The sequence below is a fragment of the Lampetra fluviatilis genome, chromosome 4 (genome assembly GCF_964198595.1).
Source record: "Lampetra fluviatilis chromosome 4, kcLamFluv1.1, whole genome shotgun sequence".
Classification (NCBI taxonomy): domain Eukaryota; kingdom Metazoa; phylum Chordata; class Hyperoartia; order Petromyzontiformes; family Petromyzontidae; genus Lampetra; species Lampetra fluviatilis.
Window position 1 is genome coordinate 478,331 of NC_136278.1, and position 19,040 is coordinate 497,370.

Consider the following 19,040-nt stretch of genomic DNA (forward strand, 5'->3'; position numbering starts at 1 on the left):
CTGATTCCAAAGTACATTGAATACAGCGCCATAAATGTTTATGTACAAAACAATGGTAAACATCTACATCGATCCATTGGTGGAATCGTTGCAATTGGATCGATTCTACGATCGTTTGGCATCCCTCTGCCCGGTAACTGTGACGCGAAGGGGGCGGGGCTCACGTGTCAATCACGCCCCGCCCCCTCACCCCCGCCCCGCCCCTCACCCCCCCCCCCCCGCTATATAAAAGGCGCCCCCGCGTTCTCTCCACACAGTCCCTGGTCCTGCTTAGTTGTAGTTACTTTACCTCACAACCAACATTAAACTAACAAAACACAACAAACATCAAACGCACTATTTTTTTCGCTTCACGCTGTCATTAATTGCAACCGAATCGTTGTAGATTCGAAATCTCGAACTTTTTTTTTTAAAAGTAATTATTTGTATTATCAACATCACCTCTTCTTCTGCTGCTGTTATTGTTCCGAGGCGATTGAATAGGAAAAAAAGAGGCGCTCGCCACTGTAAGTTACTGAGGAAATCTTTGGGCAATTTATGCAATTACAATTAGTTGCGTGGGGCCGTGGAGGAGTCGTGTTGTTGATGGTGGCGGTGGTGGTGCTGTGGCTTTGCTTTCCAGAAACTTCGTCTCCGTCGTCGTCGTCCGGCGCGAGGGGCATCGCCACCGACGAGCCGAGCCGAGCCATGGCCGCCGAGACCGTGGAGGCCCGGCCCGCGGGCAGACTCGCCCCGGGAGGTGGGGGTCAAACACAACAACAACAACAACAACACAACCACAACAACAACAACCACACAAAGTGTCATACACAACGAGCGACACGAGAATGAACAACACGGACGCGTAGTGCATCATGATAGAGGGAGAGCCCGAGGGTGATTGACACACAAAGCAGTCGACGTAAAGCAACACAAGATGTGACACACCACGGTGTAACGACATGGCCACACTGCTTTGTCACACTCGCCCCGGGAGATGGGCTGCTGATTTATGCATAAAAACACAACAATACATTAACACAACAACAACGACGTACTTGTGTAAACATAACGCCACTGCCATGCTGCATTGTGTACACAACAGTAACACGCCAAGTGGCGTAATAACACAATTCCAAAAACACAACAAAGTAACAACGCTCGCTCCGGGAGATGACGGGGGAGTGATTTGTGCACGACGCGATCCCACCGCCACAGTCGAGCAAGGATAGACTGAGCGAGTGCAGTGCACAAGTCACACACAGGCTGAACAACAACAACAACAATAGCGTACACACGAGCAGTGGCGGTGACGTAAACAACAGCGCCACAGCGCCACAGCGCCACACATCCTCAACACTGCGTAACAACACTTCACCATGCACACAACAACACTGCACAGTAAACAACACTACAGCATGCACACAGCAACACTGCAGCACACACACAACAACACTACAGCACACACACACACAGCAACACTACAGCACACACACAGCAACACTACAGCACACACACAACAACACTACAGCACACACGCAACACTACAGCACACACACAACAACACTACAGCACACACACAACAACACTACAGCACACACACAACAACACTACAGCACACACACACACAGCAACACTACAGCACACACACAGCAACACTACAGCACACACACAACAACACTACAGCATGCACACAGCAACACTGCAGCACACACACAACAACACTACAGCACACACACACACAGCAACACTACAGCACACACACAGCAACACTACAGCACACACACAGCAACACTACAGCACACACAGCAACACTACAGCACACACACAGCAACACTACAGCACACACACAACAACACTACAGCACACACACAACAACACTACATCACACACACAGCAACACTACAGCACACACACAACAACACTACAGCACACACACAACAACACTACAGCACACACACAACAACACTACGCAGCACTGCACAATAAACAGCACTACGCAAACCACCACAAGCCGAACCACACACGAGTGTACAGTAGCACACGACAGGCAAGGGCCTCAAGAGGACGGAACGGGGAGACGCACGGACACAATGGGACTCTGTTGCGACGCAGTGATGTCATGCCACAGCATACGAGCTGACAACGTGGACACAACGGGGACACGACGGGGTGTAACACAGTGCGTCTGAGCTCGGCACGATAGCAGCCCTGTGACATAGCAGGCACGCAACAGCCTCGACACAACGCGACTCGGCCACGCCGCGCGGTACGACGGCTTGAGACAACTACAGGGCGATAAGCGGTAGCACTGACGCGGTTACGGGACGACTACGCAATGGGACACGGGGTGATGACGCAGTGGGACAACGGCAGACACAGAACACTGCTGCAGGAACACGACAACTCACTCGGTAACCAGATGAGATTAGAGTTACAATGCAGCAGTAGCAGCGAGACGGCCGGTAGCACTGCGTCAGCACGATACCAACTCGTAGCACAATTAGACACGGCGACACAATGCAGCTGAACGACAATATAATATTAGAACAAGTATCTGCTGTGAATTGGACGTTGCTTAACGCCGTGGCCCCCTTTGCAAGTGGGGGAAGAGAACCCCCTTGATATTAATCGATAAAAATCGTTAACAATGGTAAAGTACCGCATGCATTCTCTTAATACGCATTTTAACGCAAATCTTTGCTTTAAGATGCATTAAAACTACACGAGGATTATTTGGGTATAACTTTTGAAGGCAATTTCACATTTTAAGCGAGTGGTTCAGTATTGGGGGTGAGCTGAATGCGGCTTGAGTCGTCACCGCGGCTCGCGATGTGCGCACTTTGGTGTCATCACGGGCCGCTTCGTCCGAACTTGTGCTACGATTTCGTGTTTGTGAAATGTTTGCACGCTTTTACAGTTGTTGCCTGCGTGTGTGTGTGTGTTAGCTGCTGTGTATTTGAGTCGCTTCGCCTGTGTGGGTTGCTCGGACCGGTTCACCGAGGTCTCTCTCCCTTGTTATGCTGTACAGACGTGTAACGTCTCAACCTGCTCCCGTAGTCAGCTGTATTTGAGTGCAACATTTCAGCCCGGTTCTGGAACTCAATGGGATCGGCTTGGCCAACATGTGTGGAAATTAACTCATCAGTTTACATTTCAATCGAGTTCCTGCTCAAATCATAATCGAGGTGGTGCTCATTTCCTATCCCTAGCCCTATTCATAGCCCTGGTGGAAATGCCCGATTCTTATGGGCGAGGGCGAGTCTATGCACAGGACAACCCACTGTTCACGTCCGAACAAAGTGGTACTATTCTATCGACCCCGAAGGAAAGGATGATGGGCTGAGTCCAATCTCCTCAGGATTTGACCTCGCAACCTTGAATGTCTGCGAGCGCTCGCCCCGGCACAGGGCAGCAAGCCCCCCGGGGATAACCAGCCTGCGAGTCCGAGGGGGTGGAGGGGACGTGTGCGTGTGTGTGCGCGCGTGTGCGCGCGCGCGTGTGTGTGTGCGCGTGTGCGTGCAAAACAACAACAAAGGGGCCGAGCCTGACGCAAGGCCTGGCTGCCCCCTCGCGGCCCAGTTGTTTACGGGAGACGTCACTCGCCCGCCCCTCGGTGGTGGAGGGGTGGAGGGGGGCGAGCTGCGTAGGCATGGGGGGCCCAGCGTGCCGGAGCGCGCGGGGCCTGCTGACAATGACACGTATTTACTACTAGGCAGGACGGCCCCAGCCTTCAGGCGCCTATTGAGGAGCAGGGTAAACCGGGGGTGCTGCTGGACCGTGCGAGGCAGCAGTGTTTGCTTGGCGTGGGTAGGAGGACACCGGGGCACCAATCGGTGTACGAGTGGATCTCTCGCCAGCGTCTGCGCACCGTGGTGGGCCCGCCAACACTGGCGTGCGGTCGTGCAAAAATAGCGTTGCACTAAATCAGTCGCCCAGAGCCTCACCCCACCGCTAATCCTATCCCCTACTACACCCATAATATCCTGTAACCCCCTAAATATGTTTATAACTCCATCCCCTAACTCTCTAACCTCGTCCCTTAACCCGATTCCTTACCTAATCTCTAACCTAACTCCCTAACCTTGTCCAAAAACTATCCCCAACCCTAACCAGATATCCCGAACACAAACCCCCATCCCCTTCTATCCGCTAAATCCAACCCAGTCTGTCCCTTTGTGCCCTCCACGTGTTTATATGCACGCACGAACACACGCGCACGCACAGTCAGTTGGATCCGGTTCGAGTCGCTGTGCGTGAGCTGCTGCTGGCTTCTAACGAGCACGGTGATTACTTTGCCCTATTTACAAACAATTTGTTAATACCACCCCGAGGAGGGATAGTTGGTACGCTTTTGAGAAGAACAGTTTTAAATGTGGTTCTATACGTGCAGATTTTACTACTTAAATCATTGACCTAACACCACTTCACCGTATCTCGATCAACATAACAAAACATGTTTGTCGTTCTGCTTATAGCCCTGGAACCAAAAGCAGAACTTCGAGCAAATGACAATAAAATAGCTGTACAAATCCCCTCCTCTCAGAAACTCGAGTTGGTGTGTTTGTAAGGTGCATAACCTTGGCCTCGACATGGGTGGGGGGGGGTGATCTTGCCTGGGACGGTAGCTGACAGACGGCTTTTTCACGTAAATTCTAACCACACGCTGATTGTTTTGTTGAAAGATGTTCGTCTTTGTCACTGTAATCGTCATCACAATTGTAAGATTGATGCATTTAGAGATGTATTTATTATCATACACTACTGCTACGCCAGGTCACTTGCATAAACGTGAAACCCAGAATGCACCTGAGCGAGTTGGATCTCGACAGCTAAGCAGGTTCGAGCCTGCGCAGCGTTTACCTGAGCAGCGACCATTCATCAAGCACACGCCGCCACGGGCTGCTGTTGCTGCAGGACTAAATGTCAGCAAGCAAATGCATTGTTGCGCTGTACTTCTATGCTCTCGTGTCTCTGCTTCCTGCTTTCAACCCATGCTGACCAGCGTGGTGAAGTATAGCCATCTTAACCCCAACGATCCTCATGGCATGGGGATTAGCCCGCAGGCAGCAGTTGATTTCCAATACAGCTCTTCATGGATACGTGCCGCTGTGGATGTATCGAAATATGTTCATCATACTCGATTATTGACACAATGAAGGGTGCATTATCATGCTATTGATCTGTCAATTATGTTCATTATTCATTCCACTTGCAACTCGATAACTAAACGTAGTACTGTGGCGTGTGTTTGTGCACACAAGCGACCTTGCTGTGTGCACCGTGGTGGTCGCGACACGGCAGAGGCCGTTTCGTTTTGGATAATAATTGCCTGCGATGGTGATTGTTGCCCGAATGTTGGACGTGTCGAGGCGTCTCTCTGTTGCCGTTGTTGGGTTTTGTGGGCTGCCCATGGCCCCCGCCACGCAAAGAACTTGAGATCACTGGGCCCTGCAGGAGCCCCTGTCGCTCGAGATAACAGGGATTGGTTTGAGCGTAACAGTTCTGAGTAGCTGGAAAATGGGCTGACGTGGGTGGGGGAGCACAACGCCGGCTGCACCAATAGGAGGCAATAGGAGGATGGGCTCTGAGCGATGTTTACCAGCCCGCTCACAAGTCTAATAAGGATCGATTCCTGAAGTCAAACAAGATGGATTCCTGGATCGATTCTTGTTTGAATTATTTTGTACTGTCTTACGTGAATTGTACTGTTGTTGTTTTTCACAATCTACCGTCGTGTGCTGTATGATTAGTCTTCGCCGTTTGTCTTAAACTCTTTGTCTCATTTGTACTGTTCTTTTGTTTATACCCTCTGTGCTGTTACATTTTTATAATGTAACAGTACAGAGGGTATTTTAATACTTCCACCTCTTGTGTGTATTCCCATCTCCAGCACCTTGCCTGCACCGTCTTCCTCGTTTGTACCATCTGATTAAATCTTTGTGCCCATTAGCCTAAGGAAATATTTGAAAAAAACAGTCAAACCTCACACCAAATTGAATGCACAAGTCCAGACTTGCCCATTGTTTACTAGGCCCGTGTGGTGCCTGTTCGGGTTCCGTGCTGCGTGGGGAGGGAAGGGCGGAGGCACAGGGAGGAGGAGGCGTGTGGAGCCTGATGCTTGTGGAATCCTCCACAAAAAAGCACTGCTTCGTGTAAGGGGGGTGGAGCAGTCGACAGGCTTTGTATCCCCTGCCGTTCACGGTGTTTACGAGAATTATTAGTTCCCATTGCGAGGTTCCACGGTGAATGATGGTGTAATTGTCCCAATCCTGCACTGGTTGGTTGTGACGAGTTTTACTTGCACAGGATCGCTGTGTGGTTGCGTAATGTTGATGTAAACAATATTGGGCGTAGCATTGGCATGCACCATAGAAACCCAGCAATGCTGAAGTAGCCGTATTGGTAATTATCAACAACTACTTAATGGTACTCTCTGGTTCTTTCGGTAAAGTCACGTAGATAGAAACAATAACGAAAGAGAACACGACGTTTCGGTCGCAACACAAGCGGCCGTCACCTTATTATTATTTTCTATCTACGTGACTTTACCGAAAGAACCAGAGTATGAATTCCTGCAGTCACGAAAGCTTCAAATCAAGATACTTAATGGTAGTTAGTAATAGTGTAGTATGTCTACTCAGGAAATCCTAACTGAGTCATTAAGACTTTTTCAGGAGGGTGCTGCTACATTATGATGCGTTGCCACTTCCATTAACGTTGACATTTTGGCTTCGAGTGTGAGTTATTGATTGGACTTAGTTATCGAAAATTTGATGATATTTGATATCGTCGTAGACAAAATCAGATCCTGATGTAAGAGTGTAGAAAACGTCAGTCATAATTACTGTTGTTACATTGTTTTTATAGCGTTATATTGGTGATTTCGAAAACATGGGTAATCTAAATTGTATTAAGGTTGTTATTGTTTGACTTGCATCACACTGCGATTTTTGCACACACCGTTTTTTTTTGGAAGATTTGCTGCTTTATCCAGGATGTTTCTGTTGCGCGTCATCGCTTTAAGATGTTCTCCGTTCGTATTTTGTTTGTTGCGGTTGCACCCGACTCAAGAGCCGCATGGCTCACAGGGCTACGCCTAATACTCTTAGGTTTTTTCGGTAAAGTCACGTAGGTGAAAATAAATAATACAAATAATAATATAAATAAAATAATAAATCGCGACGTTTCGGAGGCAACACAAGTCTCCGTCATCAGGTGGGACCGTCACAGCTAAATTTACTGTATCAAGCTTCAAATCTAGAACTATACCTAATACATGAAACTTGAAACTTGAAAACTTGATGTGACTGGAGAGCTACAAAAGATGGCATGCTCACATCGGGTTTGAAGTTTACCTGCGCTGACCTGATCATAAGGGGACACATTTTTGTGATATTACGCTGGCAGTGGAGCATACGCACAAACAACAAAAAAACTCAACATGTCCGTCAATACCACTTCCCTATATAGAAAATAAACATGCCGTATGCCCCGTTTCATATTGGAGGAAATGATCATAAGTGGTTATGCTTCTTCTAGGGGTCAGCTGCTTGGATTTTCTTTCCACGTTCCTCTACTCTTTGCTCCGTCTCTCGTCACATCTGCTGTGCTCATCTCCCACCACATCCTTAGCTGGATCTTCTTGAGCCAATTAAAGTTAAAGCCCTGCCAAAGTCCTAGGTCTGATGCCTCGGTGTCATGAATAGTGGAAAACTGACTCTGCTGGCCCAGGAACAGCCTCGGCACAGCACCGAAGCGCAGGTCCATGTGTCCATTCCCACACCCCATCTCCCTGCCTCCGCGTGCCCCCCCAGCTTACGGAGGCTACGATACATAAAAATAACATGTCCACACCTCCCTTCAACAACGTTGTCAGGCATTTTTTTCATGTTGGATATCAGTGTTTTGTGTGAGTGAGGTATGTGTTTCATGTGTATTTTATCAATGCAACGTGGCCGAACTGTAACCGTGTCGCAGCCTGCGGGCACCCCCCCCCCCACCGTTATATTGAGAACCATTGCCCTAACCACTAATCCCATCTTCCCTTGCTCTTTGTAGTTGGTGGTTTTGGGGGTCAAAAAGTGATCTTTAAAAGTTACTTTTGAACATAGTTTAATATCTACATGAGTTAAGTTGACTAATCAAATTTAAGAGTGTGTTTTGTAGTTTTCCATAGTCTGTTTTTAAACACTGATGGAGCAGTGGCGCAGTGGTTTGGCACACTGCGTTATGATCCCAGCCGCCTGAGTTTGGTTACTGGCTATGCCGAACAACATTGGCGAGTAATACGTTAATCTGTCCCTGCACCTTACCCCCTATTTCTCTCTCCACATGTTGATGTATGGCCAACGTAATCAACAATACATTATTTTCTATGGAATCGTGGCCCAGAATGGTTACGATTTGTCAAAATAGTGACATGACAGACCGTTACTTGGCCTGCATGTACAACACAAATTAAACAAATGAGTAAATTCTTAACTTGAATTGTGATCATGTATCGAATCGGTAAGGTGAATTGTTACAAGTCTGCAAACGGTACAGGTGAAACAAATAGGAGTCGTTTATTTTTGGATTGAATCCTAATTATAGGCACATTGTTACGTGGCCTGCAAGCAATATAAATAATACGAAAAGCAATTGTTAAATGGGTGTGGTTTCAATGTTCAGCGTTATAAAATGCAATTTACATGAATGACTCTTACAGAAATTAAATAATAATGACAAAATTATAATGGCGGAGTGTGATTCTTCAGACTCTTCAGCTTCACCTCTTAGCTGCCGCTGCTGACTCTACTCCCACCCCTCGTTGCGCACAGCGGAGTTTGTGGATGCCTACGACTACGACGACGTGGATGACTCGGAGGACTTTGGCGAGGAGATGAACGGGAACTGGTCACCGCAGGAGAAGGCTCTGCACGAGGCGAGGATCCGCGCGCGTGAGAAGCGCCGCCTCCGCAAGAGCTCGTCGCGCGACTCGGGACGCGAGTCGCTGTCCGAGGAGTCGCGGGGGTGCGACGGAGTGCGCGGGCCCGGTGGGGCCGGCACGCTCTCGGTGAGCCCCACCAGTCCCCGCGGCAAGGCTCTGCCGCTGCTCGACCGGCGCTCGCGCTCCAACAAGGGCCGAGGCCTACCCAAGAAAGGTGCGTTGTTGTTGCTGTTGTTGCTGGCACTGTTGTACAGCTTGCACTGCCCGCCCGCCTCCCTCGAGTCACCGGTCCCATCCGTTAGGGGAGCTGTGTGCTGCGCATTGAGGTCGTCGTGATGAATGGGTTTGTGGCGGCGTCGTGTGTAAATGTGACCCTCCCGGTAATGAACTAGACCCCACCTAAACCCCACCGTGCGCCGTTTCCTGTCCATGGGGGGTAGTGGATTATGCCTGCTCCTTTTGAGCAGCCCCCTGTGGGTTACTGCAGCTGTGTACATTGTCGATGCTCATCCTGTTCCCCCTTTGGTGGATTGACTCGAGCAAGTGGTGGATGTGTCCGTCTGGGAAATTATGAAATCAAAGACAGTAGGGGGGTATTGAGATCCTCATTAGGTTGTGCCATTGTTCAGCACGGGTTGTGCAGCCTCACACTTACACCACTTGAAATGGGAAAGAATGTTCAGCTATTCGGTCGATAATATAATCTCATGATAAAATTGGACCCTGCAAAGCCATTTAAAATGGCTCCGGGCGCACGGACGTTGAATGGGGGGGATATGGCGAAAAGTGGACTGCGTTTTTTTATTCACTGCTTAATTTTTTGTGTCATTGTGGAACAACCACCCTAGGTATTGCGTAACAGTGAGGCAGATAACTTTGGTGTAGGGCATTGGCCAATGCTGTCTCATCAATTTAGCAAGGGAGGCTGCACCTCAGTGGATTAGATGGCAGGGAATTCATGGAAAAGGAGCTTTGTTTTGTGGGTACACATGCTGGAATAAGACGCTAACGATGTGATTAACGATCTGTGATGTTCCACAAAGCCATGCAATTATAAATTTTCGAATATTTTTTTATGCAAATAATATACATGCATTGAACCGTGTGTGATGCTGTCCTGGTGTTAAATGGTGAGTACACTGGACTTGAAATCCAGAGGTCGCCAGTTTGATCTCCCGGAACTGCAGTTGAAATAATGGTTTAAGTTTATTAATTGTCCCCCCAACCGCCTCTGTTCGTAGCATGAAATCACAATAAACTCTTAAATCCATATTTAAAACAAGCCAAGGATACAGCATTGGAATTGCCTGCTCGCACCACTGCTCTAGAGAGCAGCTGTGTAGAGCTCCCTATTACATAGGCTCCTCCACCAGCAGTGGTGTGGTCGATCATTTCAGGGCTCCACCTTTATTTACAAACTAAAGTCCTTGAGCATAATTAAACAAACCATACGACACGAGATGGTCTAAAGGATGTAACTGTCAAGTCAGTGAATGGCCGGAGGGTAGATGGTAGAGGGGAGCCGGGAGGTTACATATCTATCTACCATGTCACAGAAACTCCCATTGCTGTAATGTTGTTGTTGGTGTGTCATGATGTTGTTGTGGCAGGTGGGGCTGGAGGCAAAGGTGTCTGGGGCGTTCCCGGGCAAATTTACGACGACATCAACGTTGATGCCCGGGACCCGAACTACGACGACGCGCAGGTGCGCTAACAGCAGCTTGCGCCTCCTCAACTTGAGCGGCTTTTTTTAAAGGGGCACATAGGAAACTCATTACTTTGCCTGCTAGATATTATAACAATGACAACACTGCATTTATGTAGCGTCTAATTGCAATCACATCTTAAGACTCCTTACAAAAAACCTATGCTCGTGTAGACGGAGGCTGGGTTGGAGAGTCAGGATGGAATTATGGGCAACAGCAGGAGGTTAAGCAACCCCGTGTCACAAGCCAGGAAAATGCAACAGGGGCCCCCCAGCACCAACATCAACAACACCAGCTAAAAACAATGAAAGTGATATTGGCCAAACATCCAAATGCTGAAAAATAACCTTTAAACGACTCCTTGTGGATCACACACAGCAGCAACATTCTGAGAGCCAGGCAGGACCCTCCTGAAAAACCGTCTTGAGCCTCTGTACGGCGTGTGCAGGAGAACTGCGTGTACGAGACGGTGGTCCCGGAGCTGGAGGACGGCAACTTTGAGAAGACGGTGACCCCCATTGTGCAGGAGTATTTTGAGCACGGAGACACCAACGAGGTCATGGTGAGCACCGCCCCCACCACAAGCAGCTTGGTCGTCGGGAACACCGCACCAATTAGTTCGTGGGCGAAACGTCAAGTACGCCTCCCAGTATGTGCATAGAAGTAAGACTGCCTGAACAGATCTCAGAAGTATTTGTACGCTGTTCGTAACCCTAACACGTTATACAACTCCATCCTACTCAAACCAAACCAGCCAATTCTGTTGCTTCATTAACTCTAAAATAGTTTAAACAAGTTTTCAGTCGGCTTTGCCTCTCCCCCCTCGTACATACGGTTTGTGCTCACGTAGACACATTGGTAATGATGAGAGGTTCTCTTGAGCAGCATACCTTGAACACCAATCAAGTCGATGCTGTTTAACCTCATTCTCCCCTCTGCCATTATGCGGTCTGCACATGTGCTCTCGTGCACACGCTTGTCAACGCGTGTCCACGAGTGTCACATTGCCAGTTGGGCGTGCTGTCCTCACGACAAAGTAGGTCGCGGCGGATCGTGTGTGTCTGTGTGTGTGTGCGCGCGTGTGGCGAGCGGTAGTGTAACGGTTAGCGTGCTGCGCTACGAACCTGGCGACCCGGGTTCGATTCCCGCTCACGGCCAACACCAGTGACGATTATCTGAACCGATCCTGGGCCTCCCCTAGGTCGACTCAGCCTCAAATGAGTACCTTTTGCGATGTGTTAACATCGCCACTAGGGAGACAACGGCGGCCGGGCGTGGTATTGGCCACCCACCCCCTCGTGTGCCGTGCCAGCCTTTATCGGTGCTTGCTAACAGCACTTGCCCCTACAATCTGTTAAGGCTATACGGAGGATCTTTTTTTTTATCTTTGTGCGCGCGTGTGTGTGTGCGTTTGCCACATTATTTGCAGGAAAACAGGCTTGGGCAAGTCGCCCCAATGAACCGTGCTACCATGCATCTCAAAGAGAACCCGACAGTGATAGACGTTACTGGCTTAAGTGCACGCAGGTTGTGCGCGTGGTGTGCTTGCGTAACCTGGTGAAGGTGCACCCAGCCTTGGCCTTGAGCTCACAAACGCTGGCGCTGGGTAAACACGATGGCGCAGGCTGTACAACCCGCTCGGCTTGCGCCTGAGAGGAGAGCGCCACGGTGCATGGGACACGGGGCAGGTGCGCTGGGAAAAACAACGGCTGTGCGGCCCCCCTATGTGTGTGTGTACGGGGAGCGGTGGCACAGTGATTAGCCCACTGCGCTACGAACTTAGTGACCCGAGTTAAGTTGCCACACACGGCCTATTTCAGTAACGAATATCTGAAACCTGTCCTGGGCATCCAATAGGTTGACTCGGCCTTAAATTAGCTCCGGGTGCAATGTGTATTGAACATCGGCAAATAGGAGCCCGAGTTGGCCATGTGTGGTCCTGGCCACAGCCGACCTGCTCGTGCTTCATACCCCTCTTGACGTGCTCATTAACAGCACTTGCCCCAGCAGCTTGTGTAGGCTACACAGTCCAATCATAACACTTGGGTCTGTCCTGTGACCTGCCAGTGAGCCTTCCGCACATCACGTGGCCTGCACCCTAGTCTGGCACGCCGCTACGACGTCACCACCTTTTAGTGGCGAATGGCGGCTGTTGTGGTATAGAACATAAGAGAGGTCTCGGTTTTCTCGGTTGTGCTGGGTAGCACTCCGATTGTTTACAGGCTTCACCGGGTGATCGGCAAGATGCCTTCACGTTTCGGTCCACATGCTGGGGGGACCACCAGCATGTGGAATGGAGCGTATATAGTAAAACCCTGTGTAGCCAGGCACTTACAGGATTTCACATTTAGCCGAAACCAGGTCGTCTAAATTATAAAGTAATCCTTGCAGTCCTCACGCAGTCTCGTTCGCCCCCTGGAGTATATACAGTACTCACATTAGCGGTGGGGATTTGGGGTGGAGGGTCGGGCTTTGGGGGATAATGGGGTGCTCGTGGGAGATGGAGAGAATGGCTGGTGGGGGGGGAGCGACAACCTGCCGAACCGACCAGAGAACGCGCGCGCGACTCTACAATGTGTACAATGCAATTGTGTTGGTGGTAGGGGAGGGGGAGGTGTGGAAGGGGAGGGGCGATGGTTGGGCGTAAGATGGTGGCACGGATGGACAGTCCTGTAATATACAGGAGTTGACAATACAGTAAGCACACACTGCACAAACTGATGCATGTATGTTAAACGTCTTTCGCACCGTACGTAGCCAACAGTGTTCCTCTGGGGTGCGGGGGAAGGACAATAAACGAAAAACAAAAAGCATGCATTTAACGCATATACGAACGTCTTTTGACGTAGGTATTCATGATTTTAGCAGCTAGCTGGACAAATATTAGTTTTGCTATTCGAGGTTTATGTTATAACATGCAACATCGCCAAATAACATGCGGGAACAACACGAATACACGTTGGAGAGAGAGTATAACGATACGGGTGTCACAAGTTGTGAGTGCTGTTGTTGTTGGTGAGTGTGGCTGGCTGGATTGGGGGGTGTGGCAGGGCGGGTTTGGCTGTGGTGGGAGGAGCTTGTGGGTGTTTGTGAGCTTTGCACGGTGGTGGGGAGACAGGCGAGGCGCGGGCGTTGGTTGGCGGTGAGCCGTGGAAGGCTGGGAAGCCCTCGTGTTAGGATGGGCTTGTGGGCTGCGTCTGCAGACCAGCGAGTGATAAACACGCCTGCCCGTACGTGACCCCACCGTACACTTGCTGCTCGTCGCATAGGCGTGCCGGCCCGCTCGACCTTTTGTTCCGCGAGAACCCCATCTGCCTATTGGCCGTTAGTGGAGAGTGTTTGAGGTGAGGCGACGAATGTGAGCTTGCCCCGTGGACGTTTATGGCCCAACTGGTTGAGCCAGGCCCCAGGCACGGAGCGGCGCCCTTAAACTTGAGCTTGACCTGTGCTCCCAACAGAAGGTCTCTCCACCCCCATCACGCCGAGCGGCAGTTGTTGAGTGCTCGTGTTTCTTTGGCGTAGCGGGAGTTGGTATTTTCGTTCCTTTCTTAGAAACCCACCCGACTGTAACATTTGGTGGCGTGGCATGATCTTTGTGTCTTGTGCGCGTCTTTTGCGCGACAAAGTTATTTTACCAATGCCAAACTGCAGGCTTTGTGTTGTGTGTATTCAGCTGTGAGAGAGAGATGGCTGATGGGAGGGGGTCTTGACTTTAAGGTGCGAGGCAGCCTTCCACTTGCGTGGAGTTGCATTTTTCTTGAGGGGGTCACGAACACTGGATTTTTTTGTCTCAATTGACACTACATTAAACAGCAGCCCGCTGCGGGTTTGCACATGCTACATTTGCCGTTGTTGCTGATCAATGCCGACGCTAGTCTCCTTGGCAGTGGCAGACCTGCCATGTTTGCTACGATTACCTCCAGCAAGCATCCCTGCCTTCATTGGTAAGTAACACGCTGGGCGGGCTATTTATAGGCATCTTATCGGCATGCGTGGTGCTCACATTACTGCTGTACGCTGGTGAACGCGCTGTAATCTCTCGCGACGCACAATGGTGAGACATTAATCTGCGGGCGAGCCAAAAAGAGCCCATTGGGCAGTCCCCTGTCTTTCAATGCGCCCAGAAGCACGCCCCACACACAGTTTGCCTCACCAGGCAAAGAGCACTACGAGTGCTGTGGCTGATGGGACGTGTAAAGAAAATGTATGCAGAGGAACAGATCGTGAAGGAGACATCTCTACTGTGTTTCAGTATATGTTGTGCATTGTGAGTGTGCTTTCACAAACAGTTTCTTTTAAAAATTCTGAATTATAAAGATTCCTGCTCCCCTTCCAGTATATGCCCCCGACCTCCCCTTTCCTGGAAACCTATTTCGTGAAGAGTTTCTTTCCCGCCGGATAAAAGTAGAGGAATGCGTGCAGTGATGAACGGCCTCTTGCCCATCCATCTGTGCGTGTCCTGTCTCGGGTCCCCTCACTGCGGCCCCTTGTTGATCCATCGTGAGGACGATGGGTTCTTTCCCCCTAGCCAACCACCCTCCCGCCCCAGCACCTTGTTATTCCTGCGCCTTTCTTTAGGACTCGGTCTTCCAGAATTATGGTTTTGTCTCGTCCACACTTCAAATACCACACTCCAGGTCACATCGCCTCTCATCCTCCTACTCGCCACACTGCAGGTCACCGAGATTTTTTATTTTTGCTTCTTCACTCGCACTGCTCCACTGTCATTCTTTCCCATTGCGGTCTCTCTTCCCCAAAGCTCTGATTACAGTAACTTTGCTCAATTCAAGATACGTGTTACGCTCTTATCTATTGCGACTTTTGTCCGTGCTGTTTTATGCTCGTCGCCTGACATTTTCAGCCTTTGGGCCCTGGCTCAGAAACCGTTGACAAAATATAACAGTTCAAAGGTGGGAGGGGGGGTAGCAGGAGTGTTGAGATGCCTGCTGCAGATGCCCACGAGCATATTCAAAAGAGAAGCAGCTGCCAAAACGGAGCTCCACACACACACACTCGCGCGAGTCAGAATCTTCACCGGGATTGCGTCGAGTCGCGCCTGAAAAAATTATGACGCCAACGACTCGGTTGAGTTGTAAATTCTGTTATTAAACTGATTGCGTCACAAGCTCAACGATGCGTGAACATGTAATAGTGTACCAGGACAGAAAAGGTGGTAGGAGCCAGGGTTACTTGTACTGTGTATTAGGACTTTACAATTTGGCTGCCCAGCGTTTCTCAGCGAATTGTCACAGTTGGGGTTTGCGGTTTGATTCAAGAATCGATTGGTTCTTACGTCGTGGTGCAGGGAATTGTCTCTAGTAGGGGCAGATCCCACGTGAGCCCTGCTTCAACAACAAATATATCTACAGCTTGTTGCAGAATAGCATGTTATGAATCTTAGATTGATTGACTCAAATCAATCCAAGGCTAGATGAGGGCTTCCCCAGGGAGGGGTCATGATAACTCGTAAATTTGATCGAATATAAATAAAATATATTATATTATTTGGTGCTTTCAGTAAAGTCATGTAGATAGAAAAAGTAATAATAAAAAAGTGAGCGTACTGGCAGTCTATAATGTAGACTGTAGCCTGGTTTTTAAGCTGGTGAGCGTACTGGCAGTCTATCATGTAGACTTATTCTGGTTCTTTCAGAAATAAAGTAAAAAATAAACACAAAAACCACGACGTTTCGATGGCAACACAAGCGGTCGTCATCGCTTGTGTTGCGATCGAAACGTCGTGGTTTTTGTGTTTATTTTATTTTTATTACGGAATTCCTGCAGTCACGAAAGTTTTAAATCAATTTTTTTTATATATTTTAGAGTTGTGTTGCTATTGGGGACCTACCATGTAAAGAACCAGCCGAACTGATCAAAGGGTTGGAGAGAACTTGGCGATTAAAAATAAAAAACGGCACTAAATTAGTTAGCCTTTTCGGCCAAGGTGATGGCATCATCATGTGTGGCATCATCTCACTATGCGGCTTCGGAGGGTAACGTTATCGTTAAGTAAATATTTTCGAGGACAACTGCACGTTTGTAAGCGTTGCAGAATCTCTGATGTGTGTGCGTGGTTTTTCTTCCAGTGCGATGACCCCTGACCGCCCCTCGTGCGCGCCCCCTCCTCTCCCAAAAGGTGCTGCTCAGCGACCTGAACCTGGGCTCGCGCAAGCCGCAGCTGCCGGTGCTGGCCGTGTCGCTGTCGCTGGAGGGCCGCGCCAGCCACCGCGAGTTCACGTCACGCCTGCTTGCCGAGCTGGCAGGGCGCGAGCTGAGCCCCGTCGAGATGAATCGCGCCTTCAACCGGCTCCTCAAAGAGCTCCCTGAGCTCATGCTCGACACGCCCGATGCCCCGCAGGTGCGTCCATGTGCTAGCCACCCCCACCCTCGTGTGCCACAGCGCCGGCCTTCGTAGGGGCTCGCTAACAGCACTTGCCCCAACAGTCTGTTGAGGCGATATGGGAGATCTGTGTGCGCGTGCATCTGTGTTGGCACAGTGTGGAGCACAGGTGGTGGTGGATCTGTTGGTCGTGTTTAATGTTTAGTTTTATGTAGCGTGCTCGTTCTTGCAAACAAGCTGGAAGGCAGCCAGACAGGTGAGCCGGTACTACCAACAATTGCCCAAACGCTGCAATCATCGCTGTAGTTTTCAGCCAATTAATGTTTATACAATTGGGAGGAAACCCTTCCCTTTGCAGTGCTGGATTACAGGTGTGCACCACCACTGCTAGGTAGTGTCATCTCACTCTGTTAACCCAACACACCAGGGCCTTTACCCTGACTTGTCAGCCTAGGTGTAACGTCACCACCACTTTGTGTTGAACGGTGGTTGTCGTTGTGTGCGCTTGTGTTTCCTTGTGTGTGCATGTGGATAAAGGATATTCACGTGTGTGCGAGTCTATGCGATATCACGTCTGGCCATGGCCAGCCCAAGATCCTGGGGGTGTGCGAAGAAGATCCCCTTGGAGTGATGGGGTGGGAGCTTGCGAATGCAACAGTTGCTGAGCACAGACATTAAGGCCTCCTTAATGCAAAGCAGCCATCAACAAACAGCATGATAATAATTACACTTCAAGACACTCACATACGCCGAGATAAAGATCCCCGCAGAGCCATAAAGACTGAGCGAGCACCTATAAAGGCCAGCAGTGCACGAGTAGGTTTTGTGGTCAGCAGCACACCCGGCCACCTTTGTCTCACCAACAGTGCTGATGTTTACACACCGCACCATGCAAAGGGGTCCAGTGCAGTTCTTGATTTGAGCACAGTTATAATAAGGTATTTGAGAGGCGAGACGATACGAGAGAGTTGCAAAGTCGAGCTGTGTGAGGAAAGGAGGAGAAAGAGAAGTGATTCGTCCTACGCCATCGTAACTGCATTTTTGTGGGGGGAGGCACTGTGCCTGCTTTTTTTTATGCATCGCACCACAGCAGAAATAGCCAGAGACTTGCCAAAGCCTGTTGTCCTGAAGAAACGCTATGGAAGCGATGGCAATGCTTTATCAGAGCAGATAGCTTGTAAATACTTTGTCATTCCAAATACACTGTTATTTGTCAACGTCGTTTCTCGTAAAGTTTGGAAGCTTTATCAGCGGAGTATTGCAGAGTACACAGCTTGTGCCTCCACCGTTTTTCCCTCGTTCCGAGAATGTTTGACACCAGAGAAGACAGTGGGGCCTTTGTTTTTTTATTACACGCTTTTATTTAACTCACTCTGTTATGTTTCGCCTTGGGTCTAAATTGTCCACGGTCAACTAACGTTGGCTGTAATTGCCCACGGTCCCTTACGTTATGGCAAGCTTCGGGGTCGATATACTGCTGGATGGCTGCTATGAATCTTTACGTGATGTAATGCAAAGTACTTGAACATTTAAAAAAAATGGTAACTTTTTAGTACATTTCCATTTAAAGCTTTCGTGACTGCAGGGATTCATCTTCTTGGTTCTTGCGGTAAAGTCACGTAGAAGAGCAATAATAAAATAATAAAACTAAAACATAATAAAATAAAATTATCACGATGTTTTTAGTACATTTCATAAAAGCGTGTCTTTTAAAAAAGTTTTTCTAAATATAGATTTGTAAATCTTGTTTTGTGACCTGTGGCACTGCTGCTGCCGTCAGCGGTGGTGGTTTGTGCAATACGCACCGCACAACTGCTGATACGCACCGCACAACTGCTGATACGCATCGGTGTGAGCCGTGGGCCTCTGCCTCATGCACTTTTTATCAACTTAACGTTCTTCAGTGCTGATAGTGATTACGAGTGTGAAGATTGTAGAAAAAACTGAAATTTGTATCAAGTGATTAACATCATATCTGTGTTATTTCTGCCAAGGATTTCATCATTTAGACAAAATATTTGGTGATGGACGCTGAATGCCAACAGGCTAGGTCTGACAGTTGCTTTGTACATTTGTAAGGAAA

The 19,040-nt window shown here is 49.2% G+C and overlaps 1 protein-coding gene across 1 annotated transcript in view; it reads left to right on the forward strand.

Annotated features, from left to right (window-relative positions):
- The first annotated feature begins 250 nt into the window (after window positions 1–250).
- The window catches only part of PDCD4 (programmed cell death 4), a 31,323-nt gene continuing 12,533 nt past the window's right edge, over window positions 251–19,040 (forward strand). The window contains exons 1-6 of the mRNA XM_078855236.1: window positions 251–506; window positions 623–739; window positions 8,802–9,125; window positions 10,522–10,616; window positions 11,066–11,179; window positions 16,754–16,975. Of these exons, the coding sequence (XP_078711362.1) occupies window positions 688–739; window positions 8,802–9,125; window positions 10,522–10,616; window positions 11,066–11,179; window positions 16,754–16,975 (807 nt within the window). The 5' untranslated portion in view covers window positions 251–506; window positions 623–687. The remainder of the gene's footprint in view (window positions 507–622; window positions 740–8,801; window positions 9,126–10,521; window positions 10,617–11,065; window positions 11,180–16,753; window positions 16,976–19,040) is intronic.